A 22,308-nucleotide genomic window follows, 5' to 3' on the forward strand; every position below is an offset into this window, starting at 1 on the left:
TGCTAATTAAGATACTGATTTAAATCAAACTGTGAGACTGTCTAGCCCCCCTGCCCCCAATTCTCAGTTTTGCCCTGGAAGAAAATCACAGTGTTCCTGTGGCGTCTCAGCTCAATTCTTGCTGCGACAAGGGTACAAGAAAGCATCATAGCAGTCGAAGCAGAATAAACTTCACTCTTATTTACAGAAAGACTGCTATTTAGCCCCCAACTACTAGAAGAGTTTAAATATTTCTTTAATACCATTTTGCACAGAAAAGGGCTTTTTGCAGGCTAGATTTAATCCTATGCCATCTATGGTTCTAGGGGCCAGATATAACATCATCCCCTCCAAGACTGTCTCTGGCTCCACACCAGTTTGGAGGGATCAACTGAGTCGATGGCTGTATTATCCCACATATCAGTCTTGACACCCCGTTCTAATAATGCTTCTGATAGTTAAACGATTTGGCTTGGTCAAGTGAGAACACATGCTTTCTGTAAACAGTCTTCTCTTGTGAAATAATCAGGAATTACTTGGGTTGGGTCTAATAATGATGGAATTATTAGACTGGAATTTATACCCAATCTGATTAGGTACTGCTATATACATTACTGGATTCTTCCAAGATTCAATTATATTGGGTGATCTCTGGATCTAGTAGTTTGGGAAGGGGAACACTGCTTCTCCTTTTCCATTTTATCCACACCATGCATAATTTTCTTCCCCTCAGTCATGTCCCTTCTCATCTGCCTCCTTTCTAGACTAAATAGCCCCAACCATTACCACCTTTCCTCATAAAGGCTCCAGCCCCTTTATCATCTGAGTTGCCCTCCTCTGAACCTTCTCCAGCTCCACTATATCCTTTTTGAGGTGTAGCAACCAGAACTGCACACAATATTCCAGACACTGTCACACCATTTATTTATATAAGGTCATTATAATATTGGCATCTCTATTTTCAATATGATTTATTATTCCTAACACGCTATTGGCCTTTTTTACAGCAGAGGCACACTGTGTTGATACATTCATTAATCCAAGATCTCTTTCCTCATTAGTCACTGCTAGCTCTGATCCCATTAGTGTCTACAAATTTTGTTGTATTTTATGATGGGGGGGGCAAACTATTTTCTTCAAAGTCTGTTACTCCATCAAGGTGCTTCCTTGTTGCTTCTCCAAGAGATAGGTCAGGTCATCTAGCTGGGGAAGTGGCTTCTCTATATTATGAGTAACCTTATGAGTAACCATGCATTCAGATCAAGCTTCTAAACTTGCAATTCAATTTATGGAAACTAATTTGAAGTAACATTAATGCACAGGACAATTTTATTTGATCACCAACTTTCCAAAACCATCACTGAAATCGATGTAAATTCTCCACATCCTTCCCCCATTGGATGCCTGCTGAATAACTGGGAATTAATCTTCTAGACCAGAATTCTAGACAAACTGGAGTTCCACATCCCTTAATAATTCCAAATTACTGTGAGTCTATACTACCAGAGATCGCTTTTCCAACAGATAACCCCCAAAGCATAGATCTATAGATCATGCTGAAGAACTAAAGGTGGTCTTCATCATGCCACAGAATGAATGAATGCACTAACATTGCCCCATAGAGCATCACAAAATGATTTGCACCCAAACTCTTCCACCAGCAACTCATACTTTGTATTTGTAAAAATCAGCACATGAACTTATTTCAGTTACCCTTGTTGAAAATAAACAATTATTTACTGGACTGTTGTTGTAGTTAGGTTGGTTTTCTGAGCTGACTCTGCTCTCTTTCACCTAGGCCTGACACAAGAACAAGCTGTTAGCAACTCCTTTGAAACAAGTGTTGCTGCTGGTTGAACCTGCTCAAGTGCTGATTCAGAAATAAACCATTTAAAGCCCATTCAGGTCAGTAAGGTTGTTCCAAGGTAGTAAACAAATACCCTCCTGAATTTGCAGCACAGAAAGCAGAATCAGACAGACTTCAAACAATTCCTGATCAGCACTGGGGTGCAAACTGCATGTTAGTGCACCTATCAAATGTGTGAAAGTCAAGCAATTTAGAAAATATTTTGTTTGGGATAATTGAGAATGTGCCCAATAAAGAAACAAGAACATAGGATTTGCATCAGTCGTAGCAAATATATAATTTTGGAAAGGTTAACCTTGTTTAGTTTCATTTTGCGTTTTAAAGTTTGATGTAGCAAAATCAAATATATACAATCCCATCTGATTAGCACATACCGTTTTGTAGATGCATGGTATACTTTCAAAGTTAATAACTTCTAACAGGCATGTATACACTTACAATAATATATTGGTGATACATGCCCACTGTTTTTTTTTTGAAGACAGCTTTGTAGGAATTTACACTGAGAAAAGGGCTCCCAGGGATCTGGGCACTCTTTCCTGAAATGAGGTATGCAGGTATTACAGGTAGCATAAAATAATCTCCATGTTTTTACTTAAAAAAAAACACCTTTCTTTTCTGTCAGCTTGTGCCTACGTGGTCATGCTCCCCATGAGTCAAGGATGCCAAATAAGACCTAGCAGCTAAGTTCTCTCAAGAGCCAATTTAAACCTTCAAAACAAATTATAACAGTACATCAGGAATGACACACCTTCTAAGCACAGGTGGAAGAAGCTCTCTTCAAATTATTCCATTTTAATACGTCCCCTCTCTTGGAAAAGTAGTTCCAAATGGCCATGATGCAACCATTCACCTCAATGTGGTAACTTTGCCAGAACTAAGGATAAGAACTATCAGGTAAAATAGGCTTTTATCTTCCTTTCCCCTTCTCTCTTCATCCAATCACATTCTTCTCTTGCAGATCTATCATGATGTGCCACCCTTTTCCAGCATTCTTAATGGTTTCCATCATTCTCATGCAGCCAGGCACCTTTGCTCAAGAGTTCCCCATTCAGAGTCAACAGCATCATCATGATCAATATTGGTACCAGACAGCAGTAGATCAAATCCCAGTGATCAGTGAGTTCCTTCTGTTCTGGGGAAGGGGGTTTGAGTATCTGAGCAAAAGGCATGAACTCCAGCCCTCATTATGGAAACCTAGGCTCTACTCTTTTCCTAAGTTATCCGATTAGACAATAGTTCGTGCATTATCTGTTAACACCACTATTTGAGGATCCCCAGTTGTTTTTATGTGCACACAAATAGAATTAATGTATACTTTAAGTCTTCAGCGCTTAAGGTGTGAGGATGGGATTCTTCCAGAGATAGGCGACTACTAAAGGTGCCCTCTAAGTATCAGAACTCCACCCAAGTAATACCAAATTTGGTTCTGAAAATAGCAACTCAGATATCTTTCAATTTGCTTGTAGTTGTCACATCAAAAGAGGCAAAATATGGGGTGGGGGGTAGAAGTTGACACCAGAGCTGAGATTAGAACCTTTGCTCTTCTAGGCTAGGGAAAAAAGGTGCAGCAGACAAAAACTTACTACTAAACCCTCAGTGCTGCTTCCTCCTCCAATCTTCCCTCTCAATCACTCCCCACCACAGATGGGGGTACCTGCAAAGTGATTGCTGTCCGACGCTGCTGCAACCGCAACCATATTGAAGAACGGTCCCAAACCATCCAATGCTCCTGCCTCCAAGGGAAAGTGGCTGGGACAACCCGTGGCAAACCTTCTTGTGTGGATAGTAAGTGCTAGGAGCCAAGAACCTTCCTTCTTCTACCCATAACCCCAAGTGGCAGCAAAAGCCAAGTGGATTTAGGAAGGACCAAGACTTCAAGCAATAGGAGTCTTGGGAAGAGACTCTTAGGATCCATCTTAGGATCCAAAATAAAGAGAGAGGGAGGAAAAAAAAAAGAAACACCAAACACGCATAAACAGATATTGGTGAGGATGAGGATAGCCTAGCAAGCAGGAGGAAGGAATGATTAAAGGGCTTGATAGCTGTAGCTTCTTTTATGAGAAGACTGTGTGTGTCCTATATTGGCTCTCTCAGGCAAGATGCAAGTAGTGGTTATAGTGGTCTTAAAAGGCATCAGATGGTATTAATAATTTATTATGCTTGGGGGAACTTTACTTTTATACTATGTCCTGAAACTTCACAATAAAGCAGGATACTTTAAAACAGCCTGATTCAGGCAGGGCGGAGGCAAGTTAGTCTCTACTGCTTGCAGCATGGAATTCAGGAAGTCCCATCTGTCCCTGGTCTGTAACCTCTTGATGCCAAGAGGCCCGGAGAGGCTGGAGAGGTACTCCATCTTGACCACAAACCTACTGAATTGCCATATCCACACTGAACCAGGCAACAATGTCAGTTGTTGACACTGGCTCTAAGGAGGGATGGTAACAGGTGTCTCCCCCTCCTCTGCAGCCTCCATTGTGACAGGAAAGTGGTGGTGTGATATGGAGCCCTGCCAGGCTGAAGAGGAGTGCAAAGCATTACCTGACAATTCAGGCTGGATGTGCTCATTAGGAAACCGTGTCAAAACCACCAAGGTAAGGTCTCTCACAACCCTGACAAAAGTGAAGTCTACACAGGATGTCACTTCCCTTCCCATATCTCAGATGTGAATCTTAAGGATGTAGAGGTTTTGTTTCTTTCTTTTTAAGCACATTGTGCAGATACTGGAGATTAATTTCCATTTAACAATTTATCCTGGTTTGCTTTTCAGATCCATCCCAGGAATTAAAGTCTGTGACAATAGAAAACCCATCCCTGAAGAGGTCATGACAGATTTCAAATACTGTAATAATCACCAACTTTATGATGAATGCTAATGGGGTATGCAAACTTTTTGTCCACAGGGGAGGACAAAACGTCAGGGTGAAACACAATATATTGCTGGCCGCATTGTGCTCTTTGTTAAGGGAAAAAGAATCAAAGATCTTTCATTAACAGAAGAAAGATTCAGCCCTATTTTTTTTTCTTAGAACAGTAGAGCAAGTTGGTTCAAATGCTTCTAAAATTTCCTCATGCAACACTGCTGGGACATTTCTCATACAACTATCACTTTTGTCAAATGGCTAATTAAATTCTCCAGGACAGATGCAAAAAAGCCAGGTTTGTATTTACATCTGTAACATAATACAGAGTCTTTCTTTAAAATGATATTGAAATACAAATTGCCCCAATATCAGAAGATCTTCAAGCTGGAGGGTATGTACTACTAGGTCTGTTTTATAAAGAGCCAGTCTTGTGATTCGCATTAGAAGGAGATGCAACACATTTTTAAAGTAGAATTTAAATCCTATCTTAATAGGTCTTTTGTACTGTGAATTGAGGTCCTTAGCCCACAAAGGCCAAGTATATAAAACTGAAACCAAAATTATACTGCAGGGTTAGAGGTGGCTTGGCTTAGATGGGCAAGGGAGGGAGGGGCAATGTCAATTTGGATCTCAAAAGAGTTTTGGATTGTTCAGTATCCACAACTAAAGCACTGTTTCAATATCCTAGATGGCATTTTAGAGGCTGAAACACACTCTCTGTTCTGCTAGTCTGTCCTGGTTAGTTGTTGTAAAGATAGAACTGATGCAGCATTTTATTGGAATAAAACTTGGTTCCAAGGGAGGCCTATACAACTTAACACCCTCATAAGCTGAGTCAAGGACATGAACCCTGTTTTGTTTTGACCCACCTTGTTTTTTCAAACCTAAGCAATGAGCAAAAGCAGTATTATTAAACACAAGAAAAGGGTGAGGACTCAGGGTAGCAGCATCTCTTATTCTGGCTCAATAGTACATGGGGACCTGACCTACAAGGAAGAGGCTTATCACAGGATATCTTCACCTGTGGGACTCTGGTAATTGCTATAGTGACATAGCTTCCCCTTGTTACAATCACCCTTTCACCCAAGGTCTGGGAAAACACACTGCTTTGTTTACAGATCTTTAAATGATAAGTTAAGAGGAGTTCCCACCAACAGAGAAAATTGGAGGAGACACTCCACCAGAAAGCCAAGAAACAGCCCTTTAAAATTTGCCAGAGTCTGTAACTGTAATTGCTGTAACTGTAATTGCACGCCCCAGTTCTTCAGGCAAATATCATCCTAGGATTCCAAGTTCTCTGAATAAGCTTTGGTTCCTTCATCATATGGAATTAATCCTGGGGCACCTCATTTCATCACTGCAAGCTTCCTAACCCCTCATAGAGGTAGATATTATACAGCTCACCCCCCCATTTTCCTTGCCCCCCAAAAACTTAAAAGATAACTGCAGGAACCAAATCCCTTCCATGCTTTGTTTGCACTCTTGGGTGAATGTCTTAGTTTCAAGGGGAAAAATCTTGCCCCATCCCTGCCAAAAATAGAAGTGATTCTGGCCCCACACTGGTTCACTGATAATGTCCATAGCCTGTATATCCTGTAGGCGGTGAACCATCCTTGGGAGGCAGCTGACTGGGATCTTCTCCAAAGGGATTGGCTAAGAAGGAAAGAAGGACCCATTAGTGACAGACAAAAAAATAGGGGCACTATCATTCATGGTGAGGGGCAGCAGAGGAAAACTCTTTCTGAACCAGAAACAACAACGGTGAAGACAGGATGAAAGAAGGTGGGGGTTTAAGGGAGAGGTGATTCATTAAATTAAGTGAAAAATCTCAACTTTTACTATCAGAATATTCAGATTGAAATGTCAATCTGTAAATAAAGAAGGGGAGGGTGCCAGACAGTGTGAGAAGAAGTGTAACTCTGGCACACATTTATAGAACCATTAGCAAAATGCCCATTGTCATAACAAGTTGTGTGAAAACAGAGGAGATGGGGAAGACAGGCATGCAGCATGCTTCCTGCCCATAAAGGCACCAAGACCTGGGATAAGAATAGGGAGAGACATGGAAATCAATAAGAGACACTTCTTGCATTTTGGGTAACTGCAAAGGAACATTACCTTTTAGGGGGAAAAAACCTAGAAAAGCCAAAACCTCTTTCACCACAAAGTGGAATTGACTTGATACTGCTCTCCCCACCACGGCCCCACTCACAATCTGTTCACATAACTCTCACTAAATTGCATCATTACAAGGTGATAGACAAGGGCAGGTGGATTAAAATCTGTGGCTCTTCAGGTTTTACATCTCTCACTATTGGTCATGCTGGCTGGGGCTGCTGAGAATTGTTGTTCAGCAGTGTTTGGAGGGTTGCAGGTCCCCTACACATAAAAGGAATACAATATGAAAAAGTACTCCAAATATACTTCCCAGAGACCTCTGGCCCTCCATATATTATTACATTTCAATTCCCAGCATTCCTTTTTCTCATTCCTAACAATGAGAAAGGACTGGGATTTGTCTTTCAACTATATTTAGAGGTCCATAGCTCCCCCAAATCCAAAGTTCTCCCTTCCTTCTGGGACCTCTTAATCTCAGAATTATAACTTACGGTTCTGGAACTGCTGAGCTGTATATCTTGTCAACAAAATTCCAACACCTTCTATCAGGGCAAGCAAGATGCCTCCCATCATAGCAGAGCCTACCATGGCCAACGGCCCACCTAAATGAAAGAGCAGTCATTTAATAAGCCCCAAGTAAGCATTTAGAAAGTGATGCTAAATGGGTGGTGCATATTTTGCAGAGCTAAGAAACATCACTTACTGCGTGATGCTAATACGGCCCCAGTGAGTGCCCCGCTGGTGATGGAATTCCAAGGATCCTCTTTGCCTCGCATCTTCACCAGACCACAGTCAATGGTAGAAAAAAGCCCACCCCACACTGCAAAGCTCCCTGGGAGGAGAAAGAGGGAAAACCTTTGAAGTCTATACTTGGATGCTGAGTTGTTCATAACTTGCATAAAAAGAATCCACTATCTAACACTAAGCAATTTTATTATAAATATTTGTTCTGTGCACGTGAAGAACTGGATCAAGATATGCCAGAATCTTAAAAGTTATTCCCAAAGCATATAGTCAGAGCTTTTCAAGAAGGGGCAGCAGTCACTGCAATTCACAGATTCTACCTCCTGAGCAACTGATTTCTAAATTTATCACCTGAACCTTGAAAGACAGAAACACTTTGCCTTTATTTAAAAAAACAAACTAATTCACAGTCTCAGATTTTGTGTCAATTTCTTGCAAATAGAACCACATGAATAAACAAGATAGGATAGTGTGAGGAAACGGAAATGACTTAGATTTTTTTATTCTGCTTCCATTGGTATTTTTTAACGTGGGGTCTCATTCTACAAACTGTTACACAGGCATAGGTTTCATGACAGCTTACTGCAAGAAAGATCTCATAGCTACAAGTAAAGGTCAACAAGTAAACTGCAAGTTTATTGCAAGATTTCATAGCAGCTTACTGCAAGTAGGTAATATTAATTCTAAAGTTACTATTAACTTAGAAGTTACTATTACTTACTTTAAATGAACATTTATAGGACTGCACTGTTCCAGATGGGACAGATCAACCTTCCCCAATCTGATGCCTATCAAATGTGCTGGACTTCTACTTCCAACATATCAAGCTAGTGTGGCCATGCTGGAAATTCTTCAAGCTGGTCTAACACAACTGAAGGCCACCAAATTGGGGAAGATTTCAGTAAGTAAACTTGAGTGAAGTAGCCCCTAAACCAGCTCTCCAACCACCATCTCTTTTTCTCAATTGATTACCACTTTCCATTGCTTGCAGATGTCTATTTTTAAAAATAAATATATACTAGGATTGGGTAAGAACTCCAACCAAGAGCTCCACTTTCTTCAGAATTATATATATATGGCATAGGAGTTCAAACAAGTTCTGGGCTAAGTGAAGCCATCCAATTCTCTGTCTAGCACCCTCTCTTTTCTCTGCTTCTGCCACCTTCTTCTCTGTCTTCCTCACTATAGGCTAGGATAGACAGTTCGTACCTGACAGCTTGCAGAGACTTCTGAAAGCAGGGTGAGGACTGCAGGACACCCACCCTGGACTGTTTCCAAAATTGCAAGGTCCATGCCTGCGATGTTCAGTTTTTCTTCAGAAATGAGCTCATCTGAGCCTTCAAAAAGTACTTTGTCTGAAAGAGGTGATCCACATCTAGAAGACTACAAAGCACTTGTGTTGTGAAAGATTCACTTCCAGAAATGGATAAACCATTTCCCTCAAACTCTTAGGACATCTTGTTCTTGAAGAACACCAGAACATTCCAGAAATAGACAACACAGTTTTGCACGTGCCTATCCCAAATTTATATTCTCTCTTTTTATCCAGAGACTTAAGTCCTTATAATAAACCTGCAACACAGGTCAAGCTGAAAAGACTGATCCAATGTCACCCCATAGCTTCAACACTGTGTCAGAATTTGATTCTGGTTCTCCCTGATCTTCATCCAAAACTTTAACCACTATCCAGCCCCTCCTTGATAACAAACCTTCATTACTGTAATCTGTTGATGTATGCATTGCCTATGACACCCATTCCCCACTGCCAAGCCCCTTATCTTACCTCCGATCTGTGGTGCTCTGACTCTGATAGCATTGATGCTGCCTTTGAACCGATGCCTGACACCCTGAATTTGTTAAAGAAAAAACAGAAACCCTTTTGGTTAATCAATTCCATACTTAATCAAGAGGACTCATAATTCAAACAATGCATACAGAACTCACAGTTTAGGATTCAATAGTTGGCAAAGAAAAATGAACATGTGAACTAAATGAGAACAAGTGAGCTAAAATAGTGCAATAGAAAGGTATTATCACTTCCAAGGCTTGTCATCCATATTACAATTCCCAAATAACGGCTTGATCATGGAGCCAGACATTTCTGTCCTCAACTTGCAGAATGGAGATGAGCTCAGGATGTGCTTATGACTGCCACTTTTTAACCATACCAGACCTCAAAATCTATTCCAGGACAATTGAAATATAATTGGAATATACACATTTCATGTTTTTCAGATCTTTTCATTAGATGATCTCAGGATCTCAACAATGGCATATATTTGTGACCTCTGTATCAATCAAATAAGAACATCACCCTAACATAGATTCTGATACTTTCCCAATAACCAATATAATTTACTTTGTTTTCCTATATCTGATCTCAGCTTCCCTTGCCCAGTTCAATTACTATCCATTTACAAAAGACTCTTCCTTCAGTTGCTCCATACAAAGAAAGACTATCCTGCTCCAGATGCCCTGCTGGATGAAGTAATTGTCACGAAAAAAGACTTTAAATTATTTCCCACCCATTAAAATTATTATTTTCCATGCAGATGAAAGTCAGGTATCTTTGAGGGTTAGCCCAACATAGATATGACCCACCCAATTTAGAAGTGGAAGATGGAGTAGAAGGCTTCCACACAGTCATCTGGGAATTTTAAAGTTGTTTTAGAGTGCTTCTGATACTCCCCATGAGGGCACAACCAAGAATCCCCCAAAATGTATAGTACTCTTATTACAACCTCCTTCTCCCATTATAGCCAGCTTTCTTAGGCTAGTATGTTTCATAAGCTTTGAATACAATTTCCATCATCCCTAAAACTAGCCATGTTAGCTTAGGCAATGAGAATTGTAACACCAATTCCCTAGAGGGCATCAAGCTGAGGAAAATGATACAATAAACATTGATAAAACAGATTTACCAAAAATCAAGCAATAACAACTGAAGTTAAAAATGAACAGTCTGGATGATCAGAGAAATTCCATGCTCAATCAGTAACAAGTGACAACACTGCAAAGCAGTAAGACCACATATGGATGCAATCAACCTTTTTTTCATATTGCTAAATCACAAAACAAAGTGCTATATATTAAAGTAAATTCCAGCATTGTCTCTAAATTTATGACAGCGGATATCACTCGAACAAGGATTCTTATTCCAAAGACTCCATTTCCTCATCAATTGCTGCTTAAAGGAAGCAAAAAATAAAATAAAAATGTAAAACTCACCACCGGAGCATTGCGGAAGCCTTTGATTGCCTGAAAGACACCCCCACCAATCATCCCCATAGTAAAGGCACCACCACAGTCATCCACAATCCGCCAGGGGCTGTCAGATAGAAACAGAAGTTAGTGTAGGCTCTTCACGTAGGAAGCTCTGTGTTATGCTAAGAATTTATAGTTTATGAAGCGTTATAACTACCCCAATATGATACTGATATGTATTACTGCTGTCTGGAAAACTTAAGGACTGGCAGCCAATAAATGAGCTCCTTTTCAAAGCACACACACACATGCCCACACAAGTAATCAACAATTTACCAGCTTAAGTACACACACATACACCAATCTGGAGAAAAGTACAGAATGGTTGCAACAGAATAGCTCTCTCTCTCAGTGCCAAAGGAGACAGAGAAATACCACCTGCATAGAGAACATAGATGCCAGCAGTGTCTGCCCATTAAATAATACTTCTCTCTCAGAAATCTCACTCTCTTGACCACCAGTTCATGTGAGTTCTCTGCTTTTATTTATATTTACAAATGGCCATGCATCACATTTCATCTCAAATACGTAGAGTTGAAAATACATTATTTTACTTATTTGCTTACATGAAATATTTGTTTGAAAATATACCTAAAATAAAACTATCACAGACAGTGTGAAAATATTTTAAACATGTTTAAATCATAATCACACAAATTACCTGAGGCTGAAAGCAGCTCTACACATGATAAAGTTACTCTATACAGGTGTTGACACACACAAGCATTTCAGTGTTTCATAAACTTTTCAGCAGAGATACGGAAATATTGCCACAAATATGAAATGTCTGACTAAAAACAACTAAGTGTGTTGTTATAGACAAAACTAGCTACAGTTATAACAGCATCCATTGTTAACCACCAAGATCCTGATTGACTGCTTGCATGGACATGTGGGCTAGTAAGTAGAAACTTAACATGCTTAAGCCGCCCAACAGCAATGACAGAACACTCCACACCAGGAGACAGCAGAAAAGTAAATAAAAGACTCGGTGGAGAGATGGACATGGAGTAAGAAAACCTGGGTACATACGCCCGCGTGTTTCATAACACCCACTGGGTGACCTTGGACCTATTCATCACCCTTCTACCACACTGCCCAAGAGTTCTGCTAAACTCAGAAGCCGGCTCATTTCTTTGTGTGGCTTTTACGCTATGCTTTTGAGCAGCATTCTGCTCTTGCTGTTTTTGTAGCTAAGAGGGGAGCAAGAAGAGGGAAGGGGGCGACTAGCAAAAGCCAAAGTGGCACCACTGCAGCTCGAAGCTCACGTTTGGACTGCGGATAAAATTCCCTTTCAGGAACTCACTGCACAGAGGGGGGTCCGGTCGTTCTCTCCGCTGACCTTGAGCTACCTCACAGGGCTGTTGTGATGTGTATAAAATAGGACTAGCCCTCCCTCCCACCCGCGCTTTGCAGAGGAAGGGACGCGAGGGAAAGGAGCAGCTGACGAAGGAGAAAGGAGGGACGAACTGAAACAAGGACCCTGACCTCTGCTGCCTGGAAGGGCCTCCATCAGCTTCGCTTCCCCCGCGGCCTCGAAGGGGCTGAAGCCGGCCAGCGAAGGGCGCGACACCCCCTCGCCTACCAAGCCGGCCCAAGGCACCCTCTCGACCAGCCCTCCAACCCCCCCACTCACCCACCCACCCCCGGTTACCAGGGTTCCCGGGCATATTCCTCCATAGCTCCCGGCCGTAGGCTCGGCGGCTCATGTGAAGAGGAAGAAGCGCTCGGCTGAGTCACGTGACCAATGCCTATTGGCCGGTGCGTGCACGTGGCAAGAGTCGAATGCTCTCGAGCTTCGGAAGGTAACTGAAGGTTCTTACGTCAGTCGCTCGTTGGTCCCTGAGGTGGAAAGTACGGAGGGGCCGCGGTTTTCGAATGCTCTGATTGAGTACTGAGTAACACGAGAGGGGGAAGTTACAGCGCACATTGGAAATGTCAAAAGATCGCGTGGGACTCTGCTTTTATAACCGTAGTTTCCAACGTTCATGTTTTACTTCGGCCAATCAAAATACATGGAAAGGCCGAGGTCAAACGAGGCTGTTAATCCGCAACGCGTCTTCCGTCACTACCGGAGGAGCAAACCAGCCTCTAATAGGCTAAGAGGGCGCCGAAGGGGGTGGACTCAATTAAGTCTTCTTCCCTGGGATTGGTTGGTTGGTTTTTCATTTAATGATGAAATCCCACAAGGAGTGGAAAGGCCCGGTAGGAGGAGTTCTGTTGGGCCGCGGATTGGTGGAAATGTGTCACGTGCAGGTGACTCTCTAGGAGCAACAGGAGCTGCTTTGAATCCGGTAACGTGAAGGCTACCTGCCAGGTGACGGAGTTTTCTTGAGCGTGTACGTGGGTGGGTGACTCTGGGGCGATAAGAAGGTGAGACCGAAGAACTATAGAGGTATAAACTGAGACTGAGTGCTCACTGAGAGTTAAAACTGTCTGAGCTAAGAGGTTTCCATGGATCACTTCTTGCACAAAAACAATGATATAAATACAACCCCATTGTGTAAATGTTCCGAACTCTGGGAGTTTTAAAAATAGGATAAAGTGTGTTACAGATTAAAAGAATTCTCTGTTTTGTGGTCTTCCATTCCCATATGCGGATGGAATATAACTCTTTTTTAAATTCACGTTTAGAATAAATAAGATCATTTTATATGGAAGCCTGAGTCAGCTAGACTAGAATTGTTCTTCCTCATGTGAAAATTCTATGGAATGAGCATTTTGGTTGTACACAGTCCTGGCAGTAGTCTGAAATGGTGTGGCAGCAAATTTATCAGCTTTGTAAGAATTGGACCCAGAACATTTCTAAGATACAGGCTAGATGAAATTACAAAAACGAAATGTATCAATCTTAGGACAACAGTGTTGCAGCAGATAAGAGTCTCGGTTACAAAGATAAATGATAGTATCTCTTTTAGTACTCAGGGTATGTTCCACAATGCACAGGACATAAAGTGGCAGGTCTGATTACTGGGTTTACAGTTACATCCAGTGGCTAAGAGAGAAAACAGATTAGGATTGATAAATGATTATAAGAGTGCAGATTTAAGAGAATCAAATGGTAGTGGAGGTGACTGAGTGGTTCTGGATGTGGTTCTGGATGTGGCCTGCTAAAAGCATAGATGAAAGGAACTGGAGAAAAGAAAAAGTATTTAACAACATTGTTAAATAAATGTAATTAACTAAATTAAGTTGTTAAATAAAACTTTGGCAAGAGACTACTGGCCTGGTTGCAAGGAGAATGTAAGAAAAATCATGTAAATAGGAACTGTAAAGTTTATGGCTTAACTGCAACAGGGATGCTATTAGGGCTTTTAGGGAAATATGCATAGAAATGTTAAATAGGAGTTGGCAGCCCGTGGGCTTCATGAAGTCTCCCAGGCACATTTGCAGCTCCCGCATTCCTCCCCTCTGCCCCCATCTCATCAAATTTAATGACTAAGGAAAATGGTCTTGACAAAGATACGTGGGAGCTGTTGCCTAGGCAAAAGAGGTTGAAGCATTTTTAAAGCCCAGAACAGCCAGATAACATTCAGAAGTGACTCAGACAAACACCTCCTTAATTCACTGAATTAAGAGGAGGAGGAGGTACTTGCAAGTCAGACTTGCAAGTTTTCTGTTATAATAGCCAATCTCAATAAAAGTAGTTTTAGCCTTCTTATGGAGTTGATTTCCTGGTCTGGTTCATCTAGTGGGGCTGACGCTAAGCTATCTATTTTATGGGTCAAGAAACTCATTAATTCCAACTTCTGAATAAGTTCGTGAGAGGGAGTCAAATACGTTGTTAAAGACTTCACTTGATTCCTAGAGAAATGCATGTAGACAGGAAGAAGAAAAAAAGAAAGGTGTAAAGCAGCTATTGCCTCAGAGTGGTGCCCTGATGGTTTATATCTACCATCATCCATAGAAGTTGAATCCCACATATTCTGAGAAATAGTATTAAAGAATTCTGCTGTGAAAACTTATGGGGTAGTGTGCACATTCTGGAAAGAGTAGTGATAAGAGCTAAATGTAATGTGTGACATTTTTCTCTCTCCTCAGGTATAGAAAAGTGATCCGAAAGGCAATATTTGCCCACTTGCTCCATTCTGATGCCTCTGCCAGTGGCACTGCAGTCTCGTCTGGCCAGGCGAGGCCTGCTGAAGCATGTAGAACCTGGTAAGTACAGAATTTTTTTTTCAGGAAGAAGATAACTTCTGTAGGCAGACTGTAAAACAAGGATAGGCATCTGGAACGGTACCCAGGAACTAGAGCTGGCTAGTTCCCAAGTGATTATTTTGGCTCTCTAAAATTGGTACCCATTCTGGATTGTGCATTTTTGCCACCTGTTGACCCCATCTTTTTTTTCAAGCCTGATCCTGTTTCTTTCCACATAAGAGCCAGAAGAAGAAATAATTGCAGAAGATTATGATGATGATCATGTTGATTATGAAGCCACAAGGATGGAGAACCTGCCACCAAACTGGTACAAAGTCATCGACCCTGTTTGGTAAGCATATAGTGGGTACTCAGTATGCCCTGCTAATGATTTCCATCAGAGTGCTTTTAGTCTGTGCTTGCAGGATTGGTTTCAGTATTCATCAGTGGCCTGCCTTGTCAAGGAGATATTTCTGGTTCTGTTAGCTGGTCTCCGCAAACTCTGGTAAACCTGGCGGAGGAAAGATTTAGTGCTTCTAGAAGGCTACCATGTGCTGTCTAGCCATTACTGAGTTGGCAAACATTTTAGCATTTTTCATATCTCCTGTCCAGCAGAGTAATGTGTTTCATTTATTTATTGCTGCAACATATGTGGCTCCATTTCTAGAGACTTATTATGGCATACAGTATTAATATCATAGTATTTAAAAACAAAAATCAATTAAAATAACATGGGAGTAGCATGATCTGACTGTCCCTAGCTTTTATGGCTCTCTGAAGAAGGAGGAGAAAAGAAGGGGTGGTCCAGTCCATATTTCCAGGAGTAAGCTGTTTTGTCATGATCATATGGTAGATGGCATTTATTAGGTTGGGGGAATTTTCTGTGTCTTAATAGTTTGATTACGTTACATAGATTGGAGTCAGAATATTATATCAACCCATGAATTGTGTTAATCATGATGACGATGTGCCATGAAGTTGGTGTTGACTCTTAGTGACAACATAAATAGATTCTCTAGGATGATCCTAACTTGGTCCTTCAGGCCTTCCAATGGTGCACCTATTGCTGCTGTAATTGAGTCCATTCAGCTTGCTGCTGGTTATCCTCTTTTCTTTCCTTCCACCTTTCCCAGCATTGTAGACTTTTCAAGATAGCTAGGTCTTTGCGTAAGGTGTCCAAAATATGATCATTTGTGCCTTGTGAAAATTCTGAATTGATATGTTCTGTGATCCATTTGTTTCTTAGATAGCTAAGAAAACAAACAAATGGATCAGAGAACATATCAATTCAGAATTTTGCTTTCATAGAGTGTCACAGGGAAAATCATTGCCTGCATGATTTTGATTTTTGTAGGTATAGACACATCCCAGAATCTGAATATCTTCATGGCTATTCTACCAAGTCCTAGACTGCTGGTTCCTTTACTGTTGATAGTGAATCCTAAAAGCAAGAAGCTGTCCACCACTTCAATATCTTTAGTGTCAATTCTAAGGCTGGTTGCTGTACATAGTGTCATTAGTTTTGGTCTTTATATTTGATCTTAGTTCCATTTTTTTCCTCTGTGCTCCTTCACTTTCATTACTAGAACTTGCAGATTTTAATTTTTTATTTTATTTTATTTGCATTTTCAGCTAACAAAATAGTGTCATCAGCGTTAGCACAGGTTATTGTATTCCTTCCACCAATTTTAAAACCACACATCTTCCAATCCAGCCTCCCTCAATATTTATATTCAACATATACTATAAGTTGAATAAATAAGGAAAGAGTATACAGCTTTGTCGAACACCTTTACCAACCTGAAAGCAGCCTATTTAGCCATGTTTCATCCACATTATGGTTTCCTGACCTGCATATAAGATTTCACATGAGGACAATGAGAAGTTCTGGAATTCCCATTTTCTTGTATACATTCCACAGCTTGATATGGTTAACACAATTGGAGGCCTTTCTATAATCACTGAAGCACATAATTACTTCTTTTTGGATTCTTTGGCTTTCTCAGTTTTCCGTTGTACAGCAGTGATTGTGTCTGTTGTTCCTCATCCTTTTCTAAAGCCAGCTTGAATATCTGGCAACTCCCTTTCCATAGAGAAGTCTAAATTGTATTAGATGTTCCTGAGCATTATTTTATTAACATGTGAAATTAAGGACATTGTACAATAGGTTGTACTTTCTCTTAAGTCTGTTGTCTTTGGTATTAGTATTTAGACTGACTTCTTCTAATCTGTTGGCACTGTTGTTCTCCAGTTTTGCTGGCATAGTATGTTTATATTACATAAGTATAAATATATTATATATTTATAATATATAAATATATAAATACTATATATTGTATTTATATTATAATACTTTACATATTCTTTTTCTGTCGTTTGCCATATTTCTGTAAAATTTCCATCAGCCTTCTGACTTGTTAATGATTGCTGATCTGACTTCATTTTCTACTACTAGAGGTTCTTGTAAGTAAGACAGTATCTTCTAAGGTGTCTTGGATGTTGACATGTCTGCTGTACCGAATTTCTGTACACTCCTTTATCTTTGTTTGATCTTTGAATTAGTCCATTCTTTAGCATACCAGTTCAAGGTTGGGACCCCTTCTGAGTTGAGAGATCTTTTGAAAGACGTCCTTGTTTTTTTGTGTCTGTTTCCATCTTCAGCTGGTGCTCTAACTATCCTGGATTTTTTGAGTAGTATGGTGTAGTAGTTAAGGTGTTGAAATAAAACCAAGGAGACCCAAGTTCACATCCCTCAGCCATGAAGCTCACTGGGTGACTTTGTGTGATGGAATGGTGTTATGAAGGCCACGCTCAGGGAGATAAGCGTTTCCTTAGCCCTCAACAGGAGCATGGGAAGTTTAAGAAGATGAGACTGGCACCACCCTAAGGAATTCACGGTGTTGTGGCTGGCTGGCTTGGGAACTTAGGTTCAGTCTAGAGAGATTTCTGTATTGAGGTGAAGCTAATAAACACAACAGAACTGTACTGCACTGTCTCATGTTCTTTGGGCTGAACCTGACACTTTGCCAGTTACTTCCGATCACTGCAACCTACCCCACAGGCTTGCATTTTTGCAGGGGGGAGGGTTATTGTGAATGGGATATCAGTCTAACCAGTAAATAAATAAGTTTAGTTTCCTGAAGCTAAATGCCAATGGTCTTTGACAAAAAATGTTGAGAATACATTTCACTGCTCCCTGAAAATAAGGGAAAATAAGAACTTTGCATTTGGAACTATTGCTGTTGGCTACAGATGTAGCAAATATGATTCTCTTCTCCTTGTAGCTGCCTCCCTTATTATTGGAACATAGAAACTGATCTGGTTTCGTGGCTCTCACCTAACGATCCCAGCTCTGTGGTGACCAAAGCAGCCAAGAAACTGAAGAACAACTTAGGTAAGAATGTTTCGTTTTACATACCATGTTTTGGGTATTATCTGAGTTGGTAGTAGTAGGGGAACTGTAAACTGGTCTTAAATGAATAGGGGATCTAATCTTCTGGAAGGACAGAAAATTTAATCTGGCCTCTGGTGAGAAATAATGTATGCATAAGGCTACAAAGTGGGGATGGACAACTATAGCATCTGTTCTCTTTTTTTTTTTTTAAAGAAACCCTTTGGATTGGAAATGAGTGGTGTATTTTTCTACCATTTTGAGGCAGGAAAACATACAACTGTAATATGAGGAGTTAAAAAATAACTATCCAAAATCTTGAAACATGCCACATTCTCCTACTGCATTTGCTGTCACCCCAGTGAAGCACAGGCCCCAGCCACCATTTTTACATTTTTACATTTTTTTTCTTCTTCTCTGCATTGAGACATGGGGGCATACAGAAAATAAACTGTGTATCTCGTTAATCTGTGCAATCATGAAGAGAGGTGATAATGGAAGTGTGGGGTTGCCAGCTTTCTAAACTGTGTTGGGTTAGTTACTAGCAGCTTGATTTGGAGGCACTTAACAGGTAACACTTGACTTTATGAAAAAGGACAGCTTCATCTTCTGCTCTCTGCAACTGTTGCTGTTGATGTATCACAAGTAGTCTGTGGGCAATCATGTATGAGAGGGAATAGATGGTTGTACTCTAAGTGTTTATCAGTAGTGATAGGCTTTTAAAACTCCCTCCCTCTCTTTCACAGGGAGCCATGCATGCTGCTGTTTTGATACTTATCTGGATTTAGGGCTGTCAAAAGGTGGCCACTGATTACATTCTGTAATTCAGTTTTCAAAAGATTTCCAAAGCAGGGGGAATAACAATCTACTTACAAGTAGTCCTCATTTAGCAACTGCCTCATTTAGCAACCATTTGCAGTTACAACCATGATGAAAAAGTAGCTTTATGACCAATACTCACATTTACAACAGGTCTGTAAAGCAAAGGAAAGCTGAAGTAAGATCATAAGTACAGTCACAGTTTCACTTAGTGACCACTTAACTAAGTTGCTGGTCCCAATTGTGGTCACTAAATGAAGACTACCTATATATGCTGGAGTCTAGTAACCACCCATATGCAAATTATTGCTTAAGAACAACCAAAAGAAAAATGCCAGTGCAGAAGGGGAAGGCAAAAGGTAGGTTTTCAGAAAACCAATGCAAACATTATCAATCTCCTCTAGATGCTGAGAGCAAAACAGAACGTTTCCATGAGAAGATAGAGCGTGAAGAGGTGAAGGAACGTCGATATCACCGGCGGGAAGAGCTGGCTCCCTACCCCAAGAGCAAAAAGGGTAAGAGCAGAAGCCCTACCCTGAGCTTTCAGCCATAAGCATATCTCTTCCTGGAGGCTGGGTTTCTCTTGCCCCATAAGGGAGGGTGATTATCAAAGTCCAGCATTCCTCTTGTCTGTCTTCTACAGCAAGCCGAAAGGATGAAGAGCTTGATCCCATGGACCCCAGCGCTTATTCAGATGCTCCTCGGTGAGTCTCCTCAGTAGAAAGCTCCACCCACTGCTTCAAGCATCCTGCTGAAGCTGAGTGTCAATGCAGAAGAATGGCTATATTGGAAGATCAGAAGTAGGCACTGGGAGAGGGCAAATGCTTCCAGTTTCAGGATAAGAGTATTGGATAGAACAGGATGTGTGTTTAAAAAATTCTTGGGTAGCTCCCTGCTGGATCTTAAAGATTGGACCATATGATTGGACCATATCTTCTATTGCTCTGATACAGGTAGTCTTCAACTTGCGACCACAATTGGGACCAGAATTTCCTTCACTAAGTGATATGGTCATAAAGCGTGATGTCACATGACCACATTGCTTGGCGACGGTAATCCTGGTCAATCCCAGTTGCCATTGTAACCCCAAGACGCGTGGGTTGTTAGGTGAGGACCCATCCCAATCCAAGCCATTCCTGGCTTTCTCCATCCCAGCCCAGAGCCTCAGTAAGGTAAGGGACTGCCTCCCCTTCAACTCCCCTCACCCACCTATCTCCTCTCCATCTCTACCCTTTTGGCTGCCCTGCACCCTGCTTTGCGGGTTGGCGAGCAGCCCCAGAACCATGTGACTCTGGGGCTGCTTGCCACGCAGCATCCCAGGAAGCCCCAGCAGTGTGGTACAAAGCCACAGCATCCTGGGAAGCCCCAGCCACCCCAGCCCCGTCCCAGCCACAGTCATCGTCACCACCCTGCATGCCACTGCCCCTTCTTGCTCCCCTTGCTGTCGAGGTATACCCTTCCTGATCCTTTGTGAGGCAGCTGCTGGCCATGTGAGGAAACCGCCGTGCGCAACCTTGGGAAGAAAGCCTCATGCGGCCAGCAGCTGCCTTGCAGAGGGCCAGGCCAGGCGTGCTTGGTCAGCAGCAGGAGTGAGAAAATGGCAAAGGTCAGCTGGGGCGTCAGGGACTGTGGAGTGTAGGGGGCCAAAAGGCAGGGGGAGATAGACGAGTGGTGGGAGTTGAAGCGCCCCTGCGGTTGTAAGTGCGGGTGGGCTGCCAAGCACCCGAATTTTTATCACACAAACTCGGGGGCACTGCAACGGCAGTTATAAGTCTCTTCAGTCATTGAATGAAGTCGAGGACTACCTGTATGGCAGCTTCATGTGTTCCAGTTGTTTGCTGGAATTAACAATGAAATGCATTCAGGCACTTTAAATTCTTCTTTCTAGATTTTAGCAGACTTTTCTAGTGTATATACATAAATTTTGTCCAAGCATAACTTCTGTGATCTCTGGGGACTAGAAACTTGCATTTTCTATGAAACCATGGGTTATGAGGAAATTAAATTCTGTGCCTGTATCCGTAATTACATGCTTTCATTTTCTAAAACTACACCAATCAGAGGTTCAAGCGTTGCTGTGTTATGGTGTTCATAGAATTTTAAAAGTCAGTGAGCACTTCAGGCTGTCTTAGGAGCCGAGAAGTAGAGGAGTGGATGTACTGGCAGTGGGGTAGGGCCAAAGCTAGATGAGGTTAGAGGCAAAGTAGTAAGGGGCAGTGACAGGATTGGGGAGCAACCAGTGACGCCAACATTGTTTCTACATCTCAAGGGGAACCTGGTCCACAGGGCTGCCCAAGAGAAATGAAGCCAAGACAGGTGCAGATACCACAGCCGCCGGTCCACTGTTCCAGCAGCGCCCCTATCCAAGTCCTGGGGCTGTCTTGCGTGCGAATGCAGAAGCTTCTCGAGCCAAGCAGCAGGACTGAGATCCCACTCCTCCTTTCCTGAATGTATTTGGTAATAAAGTTAGATATAACATATTCTGAAAGATCTGCTGCAACAACAGGACTCCCTCTGGACTGCAGACTGGGCCAGTGGTAGTTTTTCCAAATCTTTGCTACAACTAAAACTCTTTGCACACCCAACAGTAAGGGATGCTGATCCTTGTAGTTCAATAGCTTCTGGAAGGCTACAGGCTCCCAAGATCTTTTGGGCTGTCGGGAGGCAGAGTTTCACTGCAGAAGAGGTTCTACAGTGTTCCAGTGCTGCATGCTGACTTCTGCAGGGAACAGTCTCCTCAGCAGTCTCCATCTCCTTCCCCCATCCCACTCTGAATTTCAAAAAAAAAAGTTGAGATAGAGACTGCTTTGTTTTTCCCCATATAACATTTTTTCTCAGCTTATAATATTTGCATAGCATAAAGAAAACTCCTTCTGCAGACTTAGTTTGTAGAATCTGGCCAGTAATAACCAAGCAAGGCAAGGAGAAGGAAGCCAGCACGCTTCCCTTTCCCGACCCCAAATCCACCTTTGCTCAGAGTAGACAGGACATGCAGCTGTTCGGCTCTGCTGAAGTGATCACACCACACCCGTCCTGCTTGCTTTAAAAATCTGTATGTTTTTACAAGAATAAATCAAACATACAAAGCTGCACAGTATTTAAAAGTTAATGCCTTGGTTATG

General features: G+C 41.7%; 3 protein-coding genes across 6 annotated transcripts; 2 read left to right on the plus strand and 1 right to left on the minus strand.

Annotated features, from left to right (window-relative positions):
- The first annotated feature begins 2,844 nt into the window (after positions 1-2,844).
- On the plus strand, positions 2,845-4,637 carry LOC112542917 (chemokine-like protein TAFA-1). The gene is made up of 4 exons (XM_088138474.1): positions 2,845-2,965; positions 3,494-3,634; positions 4,319-4,443; positions 4,620-4,637. The coding sequence occupies exons 1-4, from the start codon at positions 2,845-2,847 to the stop codon at positions 4,635-4,637; spliced, it is 405 nt and encodes a 134-aa protein (XP_087994600.1).
- Positions 4,638-4,992: 355 nt separating this feature from the next.
- On the minus strand, positions 4,993-12,651 carry TIMM17B (translocase of inner mitochondrial membrane 17B). The gene is made up of 6 exons (XM_007422215.4): positions 12,494-12,651; positions 10,804-10,903; positions 9,359-9,422; positions 7,535-7,663; positions 7,323-7,433; positions 4,993-6,366 (listed from the first exon to the last, which is right to left on the minus strand). The coding sequence occupies exons 1-6, from the start codon at positions 12,517-12,519 to the stop codon at positions 6,278-6,280; spliced, it is 519 nt and encodes a 172-aa protein (XP_007422277.1). The 5' UTR covers positions 12,520-12,651; the 3' UTR covers positions 4,993-6,277.
- Positions 12,652-13,023: 372 nt separating this feature from the next.
- Positions 13,024-22,276, plus strand: PQBP1 (polyglutamine binding protein 1). Of its 4 annotated transcripts, none has more exons than XM_007422217.4 (7): positions 13,024-13,156; positions 14,881-14,997; positions 15,217-15,328; positions 18,261-18,370; positions 19,591-19,701; positions 19,830-19,890; positions 21,456-22,276. In XM_007422217.4, the coding sequence occupies exons 2-7, from the start codon at positions 14,931-14,933 to the stop codon at positions 21,610-21,612; spliced, it is 618 nt and encodes a 205-aa protein (XP_007422279.1). In that variant the 5' UTR covers positions 13,024-13,156; positions 14,881-14,930; the 3' UTR covers positions 21,613-22,276. The 4 variants fall into 4 exon arrangements, with proteins under 4 accessions (XP_007422279.1, XP_007422280.1, XP_015746452.1 ...); XM_007422218.4 differs by having other exon boundaries at positions 13,100-13,212; XM_015890966.3 differs by having other exon boundaries at positions 13,138-13,234.
- The last annotated feature ends 32 nt before the right edge of the window (positions 22,277-22,308 follow it).

This window comes from Python bivittatus, unplaced genomic scaffold (assembly GCF_059951505.1).
Source record: "Python bivittatus isolate LINGU-HERP-01145 unplaced genomic scaffold, Pbiv_v1 ctg000220_np1212, whole genome shotgun sequence".
NCBI lineage: Eukaryota > Metazoa > Chordata > Lepidosauria > Squamata > Pythonidae > Python > Python bivittatus.